The following is an 18682-nucleotide window of genomic DNA, read 5'->3' as shown; positions in this document are numbered from 1 at the left end:
CCTACCGTTTAAAATTGCCGCCTACTTTCATAGCAGTCAGCTTTGGCAAGGCGTCGATGTGACAGTATATGGTGTTTTATATATTTACACTGCAACTTATTTTTCATCGAAAAACTATTTTTTAAAACAGGAACAATGAAAAATGAGTGGTTATTTACTTCACTGCAAGCGTACAACAAATAAATATAATTTTGTAAAGTTAAATCAATTAGTTTCGTAAGTACCAGGCCTAATTATACTTTTGCAAAGGCTTATCTTTAATCACCTCCTGTATTTGAAGCCAAATGACTAAATCAAATAAATTGATCACATCGTTAACATTGCTTAGCTTTTGTACATGAGTGTTGTTAAATAGCTATTATATTGTACCAGTAGATAATACATTTAACAAAGGGTATTCAACAAATGGAGTGAAACCAGAGCGCAAGAACTGGAGTGAAAAGTTAACATTTCTTCTTTAGAGATGGTAAAACATCGATGTTAGCTGCCAAACATCGATAGGTTCGATATTTTGAAAACATCGCTTACACCGATGATGGCATCGAAGTTTTCCCACCGCTAATGCTTGTTCTTGCAAAAACCAAAACAATCTTGAAAATCGGCGTAAATTAGGCAAACTACCGCTACCAAAATGACTCAGGACATGCTGCTTGGCAACGAGGAGCCGAGCAAGAGCAAGGAGACATTCCTGGAGAAGTTCTGCGTCCTGGCGAAGTCGGCCGAAGGTGCCGCCCTGTTGGACGTGATTCGGCAGGCCCTGGAAGCCCCAAACGTCTTTGTTTTCGGCGAATTACTTGCGGAACCCTCCGTATTGCAGGTAAATTGCATCAATTAAACCTGTGCTGGCTCCATGATCCCTTACTACCCACCCAAATGCAGCTGAAGGACGGTCCGAATGCCAAGCACTTCGAGTCCCTTAACCTCTTCGCCTACGGAACCTACAAGGAATACCGCGCCCAGCCGGACAAATACATCGATCTGAGTCCCGCCATGCAGAAAAAGCTGCAGCACCTGACCATCGTCTCACTGGCCATCAAGGCCAAGAGCATCCCCTACGACCTGCTCCTCAGCGAACTGGAGATCGACAACGTCCGGCACCTGGAGGACATCATCATCGAGGCCATTTACGCAGGTGAGCCTGGGCACGAACTTGGGAATCTTGAAAAAGCCTTTGCAAGAATATTCTTCCGCCTTTTTTTTATTCCCTACTGGTGTAATGGAATTAGTCAAGAGGAAACATATCCAAAAGTTATTTCCAGTTGAGGGCATGGTTTATACTATCATCTATAATAACATTTTACACTGATTTACGGTTCCTTAGAAGATACACAGAAATTCTTCTAGCTTGTGCCCGATTAATGTTTTTTTTATTTTAATATTATTTATTTACTCTAGTGCTACAAGCATATAGCTGATTCTAACTGCACTAGTTTCAAGGTAAATGTTATAATATATTTTACACAATTAAAAAAACCATCAAAGCCCACTTAGAAGTCTAAAAACTATTTAGAAGGCTAAAAACTATCTAAACTTAAATATATTTTTATACAATTTAGAGGATATAAGGTATTACTTTAAATGCGCTGTGAAAATCTCCTTATATTTTGATTGGGTAGTTGGTTGTGAGCGAATAGTACCTCTCCCAATTCAGTGTTTAATTCCGAAGTTTCGAAATTGTTGGTTTTCGTAGTGAAAAATTATAAAAACGTTACTAAATGTGTAAAATTTTCCAAAAAGCTTAATACTTAACGGGACACAAGCCAGTAATTGTTTTAAATAAAAAAACGAGATTTATTAAGAACGGGTAAAGTGGATATCGATTTGCATAGTTCGTAACTATTCTACTTTCGCTTGAAAGATGTTTCTTGTACTCTTCTTGTTAAAATTAATTCATAGCAAATCTGTGAGGTTGAACTCAACAGTCAGTTTATTACGGTTGATAGTTTCAAGCCAAAAGTTCACAAGATTCAGTGTCTGGCTGAGAAATCTCATTGCTCTGCCTCCCCATTGTAGTTTGCATTATTAAATCAATGCTAATTTAATCCTACTTCTCACCGACGAGTGAGCGACTCCGTCGTTCAATTAGCATTTTTGAGTGGCTCTACACCCGCGCCGGCGGCCTAGCAGCTGTGAAAGCAGTCGCAAAGCCATTGCCACCTAGCACCACCCCTCAAATAGCAGCACCAGGACCAGCCATCCCATTCCTGGAAACCATTCGCCAGCCTTTGGGCAATGCACTTGATTAGCTGGGACAGCTGGCGCATCCTGGAAAGCGAAAACAATTGGACGGAGGAACTGGGCTCATGCTCAGTGAGATTCATTAAGCCAGTCGGACTGGCGCCCCACCAGTTGATTCCCCTCTGCTCAAACCCTGGGGCAAAACTGTTTTTACGGCTGCCAACGTCGTCAGCTGGATGAACACTTTTGCCTCGCTGATTTCCTTTCTCGGCTACGCGCTTCGCTGGCCGCCCTACAGTCAAACTTCCCTAATTGCCACATAAAAAGTTGACTTTAGGTCTAGGGTTAGCGGAACACTTCTTGAAATAGTCTTAAATAGTCGCCAGTGTGGGGAGGTCGTTTCGGTGAAGTGAAAAAAGTGCCCACACAGCGTAAAGTTTAACTTTTCTAATTTGAAGGGATTTGAAAAGTATTTAAAATTAAATTAAATTGCAAAACTAGTTTTGCCAAATCAGAAAGAGAAAAGACTAAATGGTCGATTATTTCAAACGATGAGTTTCCCATTGCCGAATGTTAATGGCACATTGCGTTTGGATTAACTTGGCAAATAACATGCTTTTCGATGTAGTGCAAGCTATCGAATTTATGCCTTCAATGTATCATTGCCGCCGGCACTGACTGCATAATTTACATGCTTTCCACTTGTACCCCGACTTCGTTCTGCATATGTCTGTCGAAAGCCGTAAATCAAACGCTACACCCAGAAGCCGGGGCCCAAACATCGCACTCGGAAACAACGCTCGTGTAAGCATACTTACGCCCCCCGAATGCAGTGCTAAACTTGTTGGTGCTGTTGATTTTTGAGCTTTTGCCGTGATCTATGGGCCGAAACGAAAACAATCTGAGGCTGCATAATATTGGGGCAGGAAACCAAGCCAAACCCTTGGGGCGGATTTTGGGTCAGTGTTAGTGGTGGGTTTAAAGCGGCTTCCGACAAGTGTCCACTCGATGCATAGCACCAACCAAACAGGGACCGTAACATGGGGGCCCGAGAATATTTGAGGGCAGGCGAAAGTAAATAGCATTCAGCAGTTTTTAATGGAGTCCAATGGCCGTCCATTATGTGAGCAAATAAAGTGACAACTCAACGCCATCTGTCCCATTAATAACTGCTCCCCTCGGACCAGCGATCAGAACATCGTCTCACCTGGCCCTCCTAATTGCTTTCCAAATCCAGGCGATGAACAGACAAATAAATTCCCCCGCTCCAGCCAAGATTTATGTTATGATAGCCATCATTAGGGCGTCTTTTCGCGTGGCAGGAGGGCAAGTGCCAGATGCCTGATGCCTGATGCCTGGTGCTCGGCGGAATGCGAAATCATTGCGTTCTATTAGGCGCCGTAATCTGACATCGCAATTTAATGTAGTTGGCAACGGGGGCAGCCATTAGCCGGCGGGCAGGTGGAGCGGTTCCCTCGGCCGCGATTCCAGGTCATCCCATTAGAGCATCATTTGTCTCGCAGGACGATGGTACGGGGATAAGGATGGGAATGGGAATGGGGATATGGTAATTAAATGCCTTCTACAATTGAAATTCGCTTGAACTTTATTTCGGCTGGTTCCATTAGTGTGCCAGCTCTTGATTGATTTGGCTTAACGTAGGACTTGGAGAGCATAATAGATATATGTACATTAGGAGGGTCCTCTAAAGGAACCTCACCCTCACAGTTTGATGTGCTAGATTTGAAGTGCAAAAAATATTTTTGAGAAACAAGCATTTGTATTTTCAGTTTTATATATTTCGCAATGGTCTTTTAGTTTTACTTACACGATACACAAAAAATCTTAAGTATCAATTGGATATTAAATAAATAATGTATCCCTTACTCTCTTACATATTAAGTAAAATGCTACCTAGTTTTATAAAAACGAGTAATTTCCCATAAAATTTGTTGAAAGTTTTACTCAGAGATACTTTTTATTTGTGCTGCACCAACAAATTTTATATGGACAGCAAACTAATTTTTATCCAATTGGTTGGAATTATTTAAAGGACTCTGCGTTTAAATGGAAATAACATAAATTGTGATTATATTTCCAACGCTACAAAACCCGAAATATGAGAAGCTTACTTGAATTCCGAGAAACTTGAAATCGTGTAACAAACGCTACCACAAATTACTGCATCATACAAATTCGCAGAAATGCTGATAGCATGCATTTTGTGGATTTGCTCTAAAACTGGGTTTGTATGTTAATATCCTCGCCATCTCCGAATATTTTGTTAACTGCCTCGAATCTAGCCTCGCTGCCACAAATACCCGTGCACCAGCAATAGAATTCCGAGTATCTCTGGGAATTAAGCGAAACATGTTCATAAACCCAACGCCACCACATTTGGGAGCAGTGCCACGGATTTTCCACTTGGGCTGCGCCCTTTTAGTTTTCTTGTTGTGTTCTGGGAATTGCAGAACTTGTCGCGCCTGCTTGATTCTAGTTTTTTTTCGCGCGGTCTTTAATTTCTTTTGTGTGTCAAAGAAAAGTTTTGCATAATTCAGGGCCCTCAAAAAGCTGCCTTTGAACTTGCATTTCCGCTAGGTTGAGGGATTTGCAACTCAGAGAGAAGCAGGATGATTCTGTTTGGTGACGACGGCACGTGAAAAACGTGTAAACGCAGGCCACTTGTGCATAACATTTGCTGAACGTGCCGCAAAAAGTGTAAAAACCCGTTTCGCAATCGGTTAATTAACAGCATGCCGATGGCTGTAGCACTGCATGAAATCGGCTTTTATCCGCTGAAAAGCTGTTACATTTTGATGGCCTTTGGGCCAGTTTACCTAAATGAAATGGCCCCCATTTTGCCACAAAGCTGACTACTCAAAAGCGACGCAGTTCGGAGATAATTTGCCGTTATGGCGGTAAATAAGGACTCGTCCTACTCCGCAGGACCCTCAGATTGCGCGTCTGCTTTTGATAGCATAGTTTTCGGCGCCAAAGGCCCAATGCACTGGGTTAGCTGGCAAAAGTTTCGAAAGGGCTGGTTTCTGTGGGTGGCTGCGTAGGGCACTTAGTCAGTTTTAGGTGAAAACTTTCCCGCTGCCTTTCACTGCCTCCTATTGATGACAAAAGTTTGCAGCCCACTCGACTGTGGTGAACTGAGCAGTGTGTGGTTCAGAACTGTCGAAAGTGGGCTATTCGAGAATTATGGATTACTAAGACGATGTAGCTTAAGCAATAAATAATACATTTTGCTACTTAAGCCGGAAAATGTTTTTATGAATCTTACAAACCCTTTTCCACTGAATGATAAGAGTCATTTAATTGTTTAGTGCTTCTAAATTTCATTTGAAAAGACCTGAAAGGTAAAACAAAAGTACCAACCAAAACTAAAAATCGTTTCTATGTTTCATTGGTTCCAGATAACTGCTGGCAAAACTGGTGTTCCTTTTGTTTGAAACAAACAATAGCAAAATGTAATTTTAATCAATTTTATGTTCAGACAGACTCAACTTGTGTCAAGCTAAATTGGCAACACTTTTTGGGGTGGCTTCTCTCTTTTACAAATTTTATCATGTGCCATTGTCCTTGGCTGCTGCTGTCGTTCGGTTTTTGTGAAGATTTTCAATTAATAACTTCTATTTTGCTGGTACAGCTGGCAGGTGGGGAAATGTCTGAAGAGTTGGCAAAGCTGTCAGCGACAGGTGTTCAGAAAAAGAAAGCGGTACCAAAGGAGTCCTTTGGCTGGGCTTAATAAATAAGTGATATAAACTCGGATCCCAAAAGAAGGAAGTCCTTGTGCTGCGTTAGTTAATTAAAAAAAAAAACAAGTAAATTGTAAAATGGTGTTTAAAGAAAATATTTGAAAAATTATATCTTTGGTTTCAAAATAAAATATTTTGTAGTAAATTAGGAGTTTATGTTGGTCCTTGAATTGTAACTGCACACACACGATTTTACATAGATAAGGGACTTTCTTTTTAACAACCTCTTTTTCAAGGCACATATGAACAACAGATAATCAGAACTGTCCCTTAAATCTCTTTCAACCAATTGCATTCAAAAATTGCAAACAAATATGGGTGGAATTCGGATTATTTGGTTTTCTCTTTTTTTGGCAAGGTTTTACAGTTTGCTCATATATAAGCTTTTGGACATAAAATTCGCGTTTTTACTCTGTATTATTTATGGACTCGTAGCACGGATTCGTTTTGCTTCTTTTGGGTAAAGATACTTTAAATAGTAACTGCATTATGGCGCACCGTCGGTCAAAATTCCATAAGTCTGCCTGCCATGTGTGCATTCATTCATCTTTTTTGTTCATCTCTTGATGGCCGCCTCCATTTGATTTTGATCGGCGGGCGCCACAGAGCCACAGCCGTCAGCGGTTTGACATCATCGCCTTCTGCTGCTCCGAAGATTCATTCTGCTGTCCGTCAACGGCTTTTTGCGCAGTTTGCGGGCGGTGCTGTAGGCATGATTGATTGTCCTGGCGTTGAGTTTTCCGCTCGCGACAGCAGGCGCCCACATTTTTTGGATGGGTGAAAATACAAGACACATGTCAACACCGGAATGCGGCACGCATTTTACAGCACTTGTGGCTTGGGCGTCGCACCACAGCGGAATCAAGAATTTCGTCATGTATTCCAATTCCAATTATTCGCAGCGCACTCGAAGGCGTCAAATCAATAAGCATTTTGCGCCAGCTCTCAAGCTAATTAGAAAAGTGTTTGAGAAATTGTCAAACCAAATCGCTGGGCGACGGAGCGAGTGGATGGCAGAAATTGAATCTCTTCGCATATTTGAGTGAATATTTATGGCACAAAGTCGGTGCCATAAACACAGAAACTTGGTCCACCAACGCTTCCCGCTGCTGTGCACTCGTTCAAGGACACCACTGGTCGTAAAGTCAAAGGCAAAGAGCGCTCAAGGACTTAACTGGGGCTTAGCCATGGCCAAAACCGGCTAGCGGGGAGGCAGCAGTCGCTTAGCCACTTCCTCGGCCGAGAAAAGTTAAAGCCTCGGGCCACAGTTCGGTTTGGGGTTCGGGGTAAAGCCATTGAGTTTTCGGGACATTGCATTTCAAATGGGACTCTGACTCACAATTCTGTCAGCAACGATTCTTGATTCTTAAATCCATCCGCTTGTTATAAATTGTAATCCCGCAGAGCGGCCATTTCAAATTAATTACTCAAGCTACTGCCGATGTCGGCCATCGCATCAAATTGCATTTTCCGTATTTTTGCTAATTGAGTCTAAAAACAAAGCTAATCATCTCTAAGCCACTCCCAATCGGTTGTAAAAGATGCCCCAGAGCATCGAAAACAAAAGTTAAATCGTTAGTTTTTAATTGCCCACTGTTCGTGCTTCGGTCACCGCAACATTTGCCCTACATTTGAAATTTTGTGGTGCGGATTTGCGGATTTATGCTACTACAGCTTCCATTTGCTTGTTTGTAGCCAGTTTCAATTTGTTGTTTTCGCAGTCATCTATCAGTTTTCTAATCAGTTTAATTGATTGAGCGTATGCAGCGATTGCTGCGAGGGACAAAAGTATGGGTGATTGATTGCGTTGGTAGATTGAAAAGGATTTGAAAATAATCATTAATTTCGAAAATGTGAATATTGGTTTTGGTAGAAGCTTAAAGTCTAACAACATTCTCTTAGAAAATTTACCTTAAATTGACTTTAATGACGTCTGAACATCATTTATGTTTTGGAGTTTGAAATTAATTAATTTGTCCGTAAACTAACATTTTTTTCTGGTTCAAATTCAATTTGTGTAAATGTGCATGGCATTAAGTTTTTGTTGCCGTACCTTACAAAACAACTTTGAAAGTAATTGCGTTTTCTTGATGTTTTCGTTAGACCGACTTTTAGGAACTATATTTCTGGCAGTTACTAGTGCTCGCCCACTTAGAGTTTCAGCTTTTCCGCTACAGAGGATTCTTTTGTGGCAATTAGCATCATCCGTAGGCACCATTGCGAACTTGTTGCAGTGGCCTTGAGTGCACTCCAAAGCTGGCACTTGGGGCAAGCGACACTTCGGCCAACTTCAGAAACTGTTCGTTCCGGGCAATTAGTCAAGAAAAAGTTGACAACAAGCTTTGCCAGGCAGGCGGGCAGGCAGGCAGGCAACACCAACAGGGAGCAAACTAACTAACTTTCTCATTTTCGTTTCAATCTTCCACCCAGACATCATCCACGGAAAGCTGTTCCAGAACACACGCATTCTGGAGGTGGACTACGCCCAGGGTCGCGACATTCCGCCAGGATACACTGGCCAGATCGTGGAAACCCTCCAGGCCTGGGTCAACTCCTGCGACAGCGTCTCCAACTGCATCGAAATGCAGATCAAGTACGCCAACGCCGAGAAATCCAAGAGGCTGTTAAACAAGGAGCGCGTGGAACAAGATGTGAGTTAGCTTTTACAAAATAAAATGCTCTATTATCATTTTCCTTTCCAACCCTGTTAGCTCATTAATCTGAAGAAGGTGCTGAAGAGCCAGACTTCGGACAGTGATGAGAGCATGCAAATCGACACCCATGGACCGGGAACAAGTGGTGGACTGGGTCAATCGGAGCTACGCAAAAAGCCTTCCAAGCTGAGGAATCCACGCAGTGCGGCAGGTGGGTGTTTCAGCTGAAATATGGGAGAAATCGCTTCAGAGAACTGAAAGCCACTCCGCACAAGCTTCATTACAAAACCATTAGTTGAAAGCGCTCTCATTAATTGTCTTCGCCCACGCTTTGTTGCAGTTGGCCTGAAGTTCAGCAAGTGAGATGAGGCCGATGCGGCGGATGAGGAGGAGTCAGGGGCCAGGCGAAGCTCCCGGTCGCAGGCAACGCCACGCGGCACTTGAGCTGCCAGGTCCGCTCGACAGTCGGAGGAACTCTTCTCCCAGGCTGATCACAACAGAACTCACTTCAATTCGCCAACGGATTCCATAATTAGCATCAAATCGATCACCATTTAATAACAAATACAAAAGCTGTAATAATATAAACTATACATGAAAGCCCACATTAATTAGACTATTTATTTATCCCCAACTGTGTGATTTGCTTGCTTAAATGGGAATGCCTTTGTGTATGTGGGCAAGTCTTAAATGGGCATTTAATTAATGTCCAAATAATTTGGGTTTAGACAAATGTTTACTCGACACATACCTATAATTATACAAATGTTGCGTGTTGTGGTCCCTTAACACATTTGTAAATATTTCCGTTCAGTCGTTACCTGCAGCGAATTAAATTAATTGAATGGACTTCTACTGTAGGAGCTCGTATTGATAATTTTTTGATTTGTTTGCGTTGAACTACGACCCCAGTTGGTGGATTCTCACAACTCTGATTGATTTATGAATTTTGCGGTTACTACTAGTTTTTGCACCATTTTCGGAAATAAATGGTTTTAATTAGCAAAGTGGAATATTGCGAGCATATTGAGTAAGTGACCATACACATTCCCGAGCAAACAAAAAATTTATTTACTGACGATACCAGCTGCACTGGACAAAGCTCTGCTCATTAGGACCAAACTGTGCACAAATTTTGTAAATGCACCCAGGCTTCGTTATTTGGTTTCTCCACATCCCTTAAAACAATAAAGCAATGCGTCAGATGTGCTTAGTATTTTCCGTACTACGAGTAATGTCGGGTGGCAATTACTTAATTACATCTCATGCTTTTGCTGCTATGGAAAGATGTCTGAAACCACATTACATCTTCAGAGGGATGGAAACCGATTTGTTGGTATTAACTTGCCAACTGTTAAATCACATGTTTGCACTTTAAGCTACTCGCAACCATTTGTATTTATTGTGATATATTGTGTAACACGTAAGTAAATTGTGGGAAACTATAGTAATGTTAAGGGAGGAAATATTTAATGAGGCAAAGTTGACATTAAACTTCATCTAAAACAAAGTTGCAGTTGGGGACTCACTCCATATGCTGTCCATAAGCTTGATGGGGGCTGTTGGGGACTTTTAATGCAAATCGCATTCCGGCTCCCAACTGGTTTTGTTACTCAGAACTTTGTTATTGAGAAATAAGAACAGTTAAAATTATCGTTTTAACAGCTTGGCGACAAATTTTAGCTTTATGCCTTTGCATTTTGTATATTCGCGCTTCTTGGCATTCAGCTTTTAATTTTATTCTATTTTAATATTGTTTTTATTCTTTTTCAATCGGGTTTCTGTTATGATAAATTGTCGAAAATGTTAAAGTTGCCTTTTCGACAGGCTCTATTAAAATCTAGGGCAGATTAAATGTATTCTGAATATTGCGAACAAGTTTTTGTGATAAATAAATTATTTAAAACCAGCTGTTTGAAAACAATTTAAAATTTTAGAAATTGCATATTAAGCAAAGGCCAAGAAAGTTTATTGACAGACATTTTGATGAAGGATTTTGAATAATGGTGATTTTAAAAAGTTTAAGAGTTGCTGTATCGTTTTTTTTTGGTTCACTTAATCTTAATTCCCTTATTTTAATTTTTATACCCTTTCTGAGGTGGCATTTCCGATAAAGTATATATATTCTTGATCAGCATCTCTAGGAGAGTCGATCTAGCCATGTTCGTCTTTGAGTTTTAAAGATATTAGCATGAAACTCAATGTTAATTGTTATGAAAATGAAATTTGAAATGTTCAAATTAAATATGAAAATATTTACTATGATTAAAATACAATAATGTTTGAATTAAACATTATTATGCGACATTTTTATATCTACTATTTTCATATTTTGTTCTAAATCGTTAGAAAAATAATTGATTCAATCATGAAATTGTGAAATTTTTTATATATTTTTTACCAGTGCACTTTTATTTTATCACACGTCAAAGTCCAATAAATAGCATCAAATGGAATATGTTTTAGTTTTCAGCCAATTTGTTTTATATATGTAATTACATTCTCATTTTTTGGGCTGCCAATATACTACGAACGTGCATTCCTATTGTTTGCGTTTTAATTGATTTCAAATGCATTAGCATATTGTTTTTAGCGTGCTAAAGAGCTGAGTAAATCTGAATTGTCGAACGAGTTGAACGAGTCCGAGTCCGAGTCCGAAACCGTTACAGTTGAGTGCCAGGCCCAAAGTCAATGTCAAAGCCAAGATCTGGTTTCTGCCGTTAACAATTGCATGTATTTCGAAAAACATTTAGAGTGCTTAAACTAGTAGGTCGAGGGTATGCAGGGAACAGTCCTTGGTGCGATCCGCTTTCAGAGAGGGCTTCTAGTGGTGGTACTCGGGTGCCGGGGGTGCGACTCTAGCCAGGCGACGGCGCGGGCGATGGCCTCCGGGACTGGGGGCGGGGTGGGGATCCAGGCGCCCGACGGCTGGTAGCCGTGCTCATCGGCCACGTACTTGATCTCCACGTGCTCGCCCTCGGGGGAGATCCAGGCGAAGTTGCCGTGGATGTTGCCATGGACGTCTCCGCTGGCGGACTGTTCGATTCCGTTGGAGGTGTGCAGACTGGAGTCGAATCCATCGGCGCGGACATCATCGGAGCGGGAAAGGACGTCGGCGTGGACATCCTCGGAGCGTCCCACGGAATGGGGTGCTGGGGGGTTGGCCACCGCCAGACCCAAAACTGCGCAGATCATCACCTGAACGGAATGAATAGACATGAGTACCATCTTCGGGTCGGGGGGACTAATTGTCCTCTTAGCTCAACTCACAAACTTGAACATTTTGGCTGATTTCTGTCTGGTCGAGAACGAACGTTGACTGATAACTCCATCTGATCGCGCCAAGCCTTTTTATATGATTGCCAACCCAAAGTCAATCCGAAACAAATACATACTACATCTTGCACTCAATTGGGGCTCTGAGTTATGGGTTGACTTCGCGGATGCGCCCACTGCCATTAAAAAGCATCGTCACATGGCGACAGCTTAGCAAATGCCAAACAACGGGATAAGTACTATATATAATCGCTTAATAGATGCTATAATGAAACACTCGCATCAATAAGGGGGCAAACGGGTACCGAAAACAAAACGAGTTCGCCCCGCCCCTCCAGAAACTCCCCTCTTTGTGCTTGAATTGGCATTGTCAAACCGTGAACCACTTTTGCAGTGCCATCAAGATTCTTCTCTGAAAAATCGAAGCTCTAGCGACTTCAAAAGACATCACCGACTTCTTGGACATGATGTCTTGTCAAACATTAACTATTATTTCTGTTGTACAAACTTGACCATTGCGCTCTTTCCTTAAACCCATTGGCAACTTCGTTTTAGTTTGTTTTTATTTTAAAACGATATTAATAGTTCATACGATAGATTTAGAATCTTCTCATTATTTACAAAAAAAAATACATAAATGAATGAATTAAAAGAGCCTCGGAAGTTAAGGCAATTGTGAAAATGGTTCTTATCATAAAAATGTAATAAAAGATCAAAGACGTCCTTAAAAATGATATGAAATAAGGTCCAACTTTATCATTTTATTTAAGTTGGGTAAACTTGTAGAAACTTCTAAAAACAAAGGAAAAGAAAGTTGCACTCCTGTTGTTTATTTTATAGATAAAGACTCTATTGTTTCCATTTTAAAGCTAAAATGTCAAGCCTTCAAAAAGTATATAACATTATTCGTTTCCCAATGTATGGCAGAGCTAAATCAAAAGATGTGCCCGCATACTGACTCTCCCTACAAATATATAATAAAAAAACCAATAAATTTCTGGTTTTGGGAACCAGTAAAAATTAATGTCGTTTTGTGAACAAAAAAATATTTGTGTTAAAGTCTATTAAAAAAAAAAGGAAGCAAACTTCGACGAGCCAATATTTATATACCCTTGCAGCTATTGGAAAAATGAAATATTCTGAATAACATTAAAGCTTTGATTTATTAGCGTATATGTTTAAAAAAATTGAAGCTATGAAGCAGCAAAATGATATTGTATTCTGATTTTAATAACGATAATTTTTGCAGAGACAAGCGCTAGAAAGATATAGCAATCATATCACTTTCATACGATTGACAAACAACTGGCAACAATGACGTCCTCAAAAGAGAGCAGCTCGTAGGTTGAGGCCACCTGTATAGTATAGTTGCACCAGGTCAGAGGCACTGGCAAACAAGACAAATAATCGTTTGACAAGAAGTCTGTACATCTGTCTTTCTGACTATCTAACAGATGTGAATTACTGAATGTTGTCACCTGTACACCTGTACACCATGCAAACTGTAGAAAACTTACAGTGCTGCCAAAAAGCGGAATTAACAGATCAAGATATCATCAAGATACTAAACAGCCTAAATTGGCCTAAACAGCTATAGGTGTATACGGTATATGGGACAACCAAATTGCAGGTGACCATAACTAATGAAATCGGGTGAACAGCATTGAAATCTTACCATGTGTTAATATGGCTTGTAGAGCCCTTTCGCTATTAAACTGTTAAACAAATTAAATTAAAAACACCACTACTTCAACTATATTTTATGTCGAACAACAATCTCATAATGAAATCATTCTAAAACAAGATTAGGGAAGCCGAATACTCTTGCAGCTTTAACAAAAACAATACAATCTATAAAACGACTATAATTCGATTAACAGACTATAAAGCTTTGTCGATTTTTCGCTGAATATTTTAATCTTTTCGAAATCTTTGCCCCATTTAAACAAATTTATATTGAGAAATAGAAAAGTATATCCAAATAAAAGTATACCCATATAAATTTAAAAACTGCGAAGCTGTTATTTTGTTTATTTATTTTTCTGATTGCTTCTTTTGGTGCCACAAATAAACTGGAGAGATGGCTAGATCGACTTTTCTAGTGATAGATAAGCTGAGATAGCTGATAAAGAATAAAGGTTTTGACTGAAATTATAATACCCTTTGCAAGGGTATCAAAAAAATGAGAAAAAAAAATGTAATCAGTTTATACTGTTATAAGCAAGTGCATGTATTTTTTTGAAAATCAAGAAGTACAGCTAAACAACTAGGGAGATTCGTTTCGTCAGAACAGTCCGTGGAGCGGTCCGGGTTCAAAGTTACGGGTCTTAGTGATGATGGGGATGCTCGGGGGCTTGGGGGTGGGACTCCAGCCAGGCGAGGGCGCGGACAATGGCCTCCGGGACTGGGGGCGGGGTGGGGATCCAGGCGCCCGAGGGCTGGTAGCCGTTCTCATCGGCCACGTACTTGATGTCCACGTGCTCGCCCTCGGGGGAGATCCATCCGAAGTTGCCGTGGATGTTGCCATGGACGTCTCCGCTGGCGGCCTGCTCGATTCCGTTGGAGGTGTGCAGACTGGCATCGAATCCGTCGGCGCGGACATCGTCGGAGCGGGAAACCACATCGGCGTGGACATCATCACTGTGGGACACTGGGGCCAGGGCGGTGGCCACTCCCACAACGGCGAGGATCATCACCTAGATGGAGGAAGGTTATCCGGTTAAATAATGGGTTCATCACAATCCTGTGAGCCACTCACAAACTTGAACATTTTGGCTGATTTCTGTCTGGTCGAGAGCGAACGTTGACTGATAACTGACTCTGCTCTGGTATTGCCTTTATATATGATTTCTAATCCGAATGCTTGCCAAAATGAATTACCTATATTTGGACAATTTTAAGTTATCGGGTGCACAAAGCGGCCATAATGCCAGCAAAAGGCAGAGCCCATTAATTCTCCGCTTGACACTGCGATACAAATGTCAAAAAACAAGTTCGGCGCTGTTGAAGAAATGCCGAAATGAAACATGCTTCAATAGAACTTTTGTGAGGAGCGGTGCAATACGGGTTTCTGGGATTCCGTGTCCATCGATGATTCTTAAAGTCCAGTACTCAATCTTCCGAAATAAAACTCAAACACTTTCTATATGAAATATTTATATAGTTGAAAGGAAATTTAGTTCGTGGTTTTAATTAAAAAGAGCAGACAGTAAACTTTTTGGGGCACCCGTTCTTATGTCAAACAATTTTACTATTTTAAAACAATTAAAAATTCCATTAAATGTATTGAAAACAGTATAAAATTAGTTCCTAATAAAGTGGAAGGTTTAATCTGTTTTAATATGGTTTTAAAGGCAATTACATTTTAAAATATATTATTACTTGGAAAACTTTTGGAAGACACTGTTTAAATTGAAATTGTCACATTTAAGTTAAAAGCCGCTTAAAGCTTTTGTCCAGAGTTGTCAATGTATTCCACATGGGGTGAAAATGACAATTTTCGGCACCGAAAACTATGCTACAGACATTGTTTTTAAGTGCTAAATAAAAGTTTAATTTGTTACGGATTCACTTATTTGTGTACACAAAAAGATATACATATTTATAATTATTCTATGTCTGGGTCGGTTTGCTTTGCGTAGCTGCTTTTTGTTTTGGTTATACATATAAATACCGAATTATATTCAAGTGCTTAGCCACTTTTCCTTTTCAATAGCCACCTATAGAATACTTTCACAGTGGGCTAATTTGCATGCCAGACGATTTTTATTATCCGCATCATCTTGACTTAATTATAAAACCAAATTGCATCAGTTTTTTTGAGATATATAAATCGAAACTCGAGCATAGATTGTCATCAGTCTCAGAAGTTTTCTAGTCCGACAATCAATCCAAATCACAATGTTCAAGATCGTAAGTATTCCTTGCGGATTTCGGATAGTTCGCCTTCTAATCCTGGATTACCCTAGCTGCTTGTCTGCGCCCTTATTGCCCTGGTGGCCGCCAACTCCAATGTCGAGGTCAAGGAGCTGGTCAACGATGTGCTGCCCGACGGCTTTGTGAGCAAGCTGGTCCTCGACGACGGATCTGCCTCTTCGGCCACTGGAGATGTCCACGGAAACATTGACGGAGTCTTCGAGTGGATTTCCCCCGAGGGCGTCCATGTGCGAGTGGCCTACAAGGCCGACGAGAACGGATACCAGCCCCAGAGCGACCTTCTGCCCACTCCCCCTCCGATTCCAGCGGCCATTCTCAAGGCCATTGCCTACATCCAGGCCAACCCCAGCAAGAACTAAGCGACTCCGCCACTAAGAAACTCATGGATTGGAAACAGCTTGTTTGAAGTAGACTTCTCTCACCTGCTGTTTTAGAGTTAAGAATATGTACTTAGGGAATCCCAAATAAATTAAAACTTGCAATCTGAATTATGCGATTATGTGTTTTAAATCAGTTATTACAGGCGAAATAACAATGATATTGATTTTAATTAAGGTTTTGTTAAAAAGGACTTAATTTGTTTTTAAAGTTAAAAATTTACAAAAAATCTAGAAGGAAATAGGGAAATGCGAGTTCTTCTCCCCCTTTGAAGGTCATTTATTTTTTTGCTTTTACTCGGCTTTATTGTTAATTAATTTGGCGACGGTGGAAGTACTAATCATCAGCTGAAATAATAATACTTTCTGGCATCTCTGTTAAAATAATCATGAATTTCAAAGCATAAATATAGTATGTACTTATAAATTTCATATTTAATTTCAAGAATCGGGGTTAAGGTGGCGCCATCTGGCGGAAAATTTAAATTTATGGTGACAAGCTCTGAAATAGAAAGAAACAATTTGTAATGACCGATCAAATATATACAGTCTAATAACTGACTTTTGGATTTGTGGGCGAAAGAATGGGCGTGGCCTTGTTTGCGCTTAATTAAAATAAATTCCTGAAACTCTGTAAAGTATGCTTTGCAAAGGCTTGCGAAGAATGTTCCATTGCTAAGAAATGTCTATATAAATTGATCTTCCACAAAGTACATCCTTTATTTATCGATCAGTGTCTTAAATTCGTATAACGCATTTATTTAATTACCCGCTGTCTAGACTTATAGCTTTATGGTCTGGATTATTATTCAAATGAATAGACATGGAAAGATTCCGTTGTGGAGGTGGGTTTTAACCTTTTTAAGCCACGATTTTCTGAGAATCTTTTTAGAATAATTCCGGTAGCAATTTGCATAGACCAGTGAAAGCAAAAAGAGTGCAGCAGACGACTTTTATCACCGCCCTGGCATGTCACTTCCAACCAGTCCGAAAAACCTAACGAGGCTTCTGCTGGCCGAAATGTTAATTAGAAACGGGTTGCAGCAGCTTCGTGTTTCGTTGGTCGTCTTCTGCGTATAAAAAGCGGAATCGATCCCCAATCGGCATCAGTCCCACGAGTTCTCTAGTCTGACAACCAAACCAAATCACAATGTTCAAGATCGTAAGTATCTAGAGATCGATTTATGATAGTTCGATGAGTAATCCTGGAATATCCTAGCTGCTTGTCTGCGCCCTTGCCGCCCTGGTGGCCGCCAACGAGAATGCCGAGGTCAAGGAGCTGGTCAACGATGTGAGCCACGAAGGCTTCGTGAGCAAGCTGGTCCTCGACAACGGAGTTTCCTCCTCGGCCACCGGAGATGTGCACGGAAACATCGATGGCGTCTTCGAGTGGGTTTCCCCCGAGGGCGAGCACGTCCGTGTCAGCTACAAGGCCGACGAGAACGGCTACCAGCCCCAGAGCGACCTCCTGCCCACCCCCCTCCAGTCCCAGAGGCCATCCTCAAGGCCATCGCCTACATCCAGGCCCATCCCAGCAAGGAATAGGCGCTCGACCCGACCAGGACTCTACCACGAATGGGAGGAGCAGCTCTCGACGATCTGACCCTCCCTCCAACCCTTAGAATTTAAAGCAGCATGCTGACTTAAAAAGTTTGACTATCGAATCGTGAAATAAATTTGATATTCTTTGGCAAAAAAGTTATTTACTCAGGTGTTTATCGGGAATTCGAGTTGTTTGGGTCTCCTGATTTATTTGCATCGAGACAGTAAAATGTGTTCCAGACTGTCACGCTCTGACTGGATGTTTCTTGACTGATCTAAGCTAACAATAACCGGTCTAATTAGCGATTTACTAAGGGAGTACCAGATCTTTGAGCTAAATTAATTATCTGTTTCATTAGACTGACAAAGCATAGGTTTTTAATTTTACAACTTTAGGGTATGCAAAAACTAGTACTAAGATAAAGTTGTTCCTATGCTTCTAACTCGCAGGTTTTGCACATTTACTGTTCATTAATTGTGTTGTGTTCAAATTATTATGCAATGATAAAACAACAAAACTGGATATTTACTCAAAAATTAATATGGATTATCAGGTAATACGCTAATTAAGACTAAACATTGCCCAAGTAAATGTTTGGTTAAATGTTTTGTTAAAAGCAGAAGTTGTTGAAAATAAAAGTGTTTATGATGAAGGTAGACACTTGTTTTATTACATATCACAATAAATTTTTAATTTTTTATTAATGAGATCACACATAGAACATTTCATTTAGCTAAGGAATTCAATTTATTTATTAGTGATATTTATTTTAATTATCTTTTATATTAAATAAAAGATGCAAGCTTGGATTAATTTCTGGAGGTCAATCAATCTTGATTGAGGGAATGTGATTAAATTTGTCCAGAAATGAAATATTTGTTCGGTATCCGAATTGTATATATGTTTCCGAACAAATAGAAAAAATGTTTTTGAACGGCTGTTAAAGTGAAAGTGATA

At 40.4% G+C, this 18682-nt stretch overlaps 5 protein-coding genes across 5 annotated transcripts; 3 read left to right on the top strand and 2 right to left on the bottom strand.

Moving 5' to 3' along the window:
- Window positions 1-538: 538 nt before the first annotated feature.
- Window positions 539-9198, top strand: LOC108145373 (COP9 signalosome complex subunit 7). The gene is made up of 5 exons (XM_017270767.2): window positions 539-817; window positions 880-1132; window positions 8370-8590; window positions 8651-8804; window positions 8934-9198. Exons 1-5 carry the CDS (start codon window positions 632-634, stop codon window positions 8954-8956), a joined length of 837 nt encoding a protein of 278 aa, XP_017126256.1. The 5' UTR covers window positions 539-631; the 3' UTR covers window positions 8957-9198.
- A 2103-nt stretch (window positions 9199-11301) lies between these two features.
- LOC108145349 (larval cuticle protein 1) lies at window positions 11302-11965 on the bottom strand. The gene is made up of 2 exons (XM_017270739.2): window positions 11864-11965; window positions 11302-11791 (listed from the first exon to the last, which is right to left on the bottom strand). Exons 1-2 carry the CDS (start codon window positions 11873-11875, stop codon window positions 11405-11407), a joined length of 399 nt encoding a protein of 132 aa, XP_017126228.2. The 5' UTR covers window positions 11876-11965; the 3' UTR covers window positions 11302-11404.
- Window positions 11966-14074: 2109 nt separating this feature from the next.
- Window positions 14075-14729, bottom strand: LOC108145404 (larval cuticle protein 2). Its single transcript, XM_017270804.2, has 2 exons — window positions 14628-14729; window positions 14075-14565 (listed from the first exon to the last, which is right to left on the bottom strand). Exons 1-2 carry the CDS (start codon window positions 14637-14639, stop codon window positions 14197-14199), a joined length of 381 nt encoding a protein of 126 aa, XP_017126293.1. The 5' UTR covers window positions 14640-14729; the 3' UTR covers window positions 14075-14196.
- Window positions 14730-15686: 957 nt separating this feature from the next.
- Window positions 15687-16293, top strand: LOC108145405 (larval cuticle protein 3). The gene is made up of 2 exons (XM_017270805.2): window positions 15687-15781; window positions 15838-16293. Exons 1-2 carry the CDS (start codon window positions 15770-15772, stop codon window positions 16162-16164), a joined length of 339 nt encoding a protein of 112 aa, XP_017126294.1. The 5' UTR covers window positions 15687-15769; the 3' UTR covers window positions 16165-16293.
- Window positions 16294-17237: 944 nt separating this feature from the next.
- On the top strand, window positions 17238-17880 carry LOC108145401 (larval cuticle protein 4). Its single transcript, XM_017270800.2, is given in 3 exon segments — window positions 17238-17344; window positions 17402-17654; window positions 17657-17880. Coding segments are annotated over 3 exon segments (336 nt in total). The 5' UTR covers window positions 17238-17332; the 3' UTR covers window positions 17728-17880.
- The last annotated feature ends 802 nt before the right edge of the window (window positions 17881-18682 follow it).

Source organism: Drosophila elegans, unplaced genomic scaffold (genome assembly GCF_018152505.1).
Source record: "Drosophila elegans isolate 14027-0461.03 unplaced genomic scaffold, ASM1815250v1 contig_520, whole genome shotgun sequence".
Taxonomy (NCBI): domain Eukaryota; kingdom Metazoa; phylum Arthropoda; class Insecta; order Diptera; family Drosophilidae; genus Drosophila; species Drosophila elegans.
Note: the sequence above shows the minus strand (reverse complement) of the source record. Positions and strands in the feature narration are given on the sequence as shown.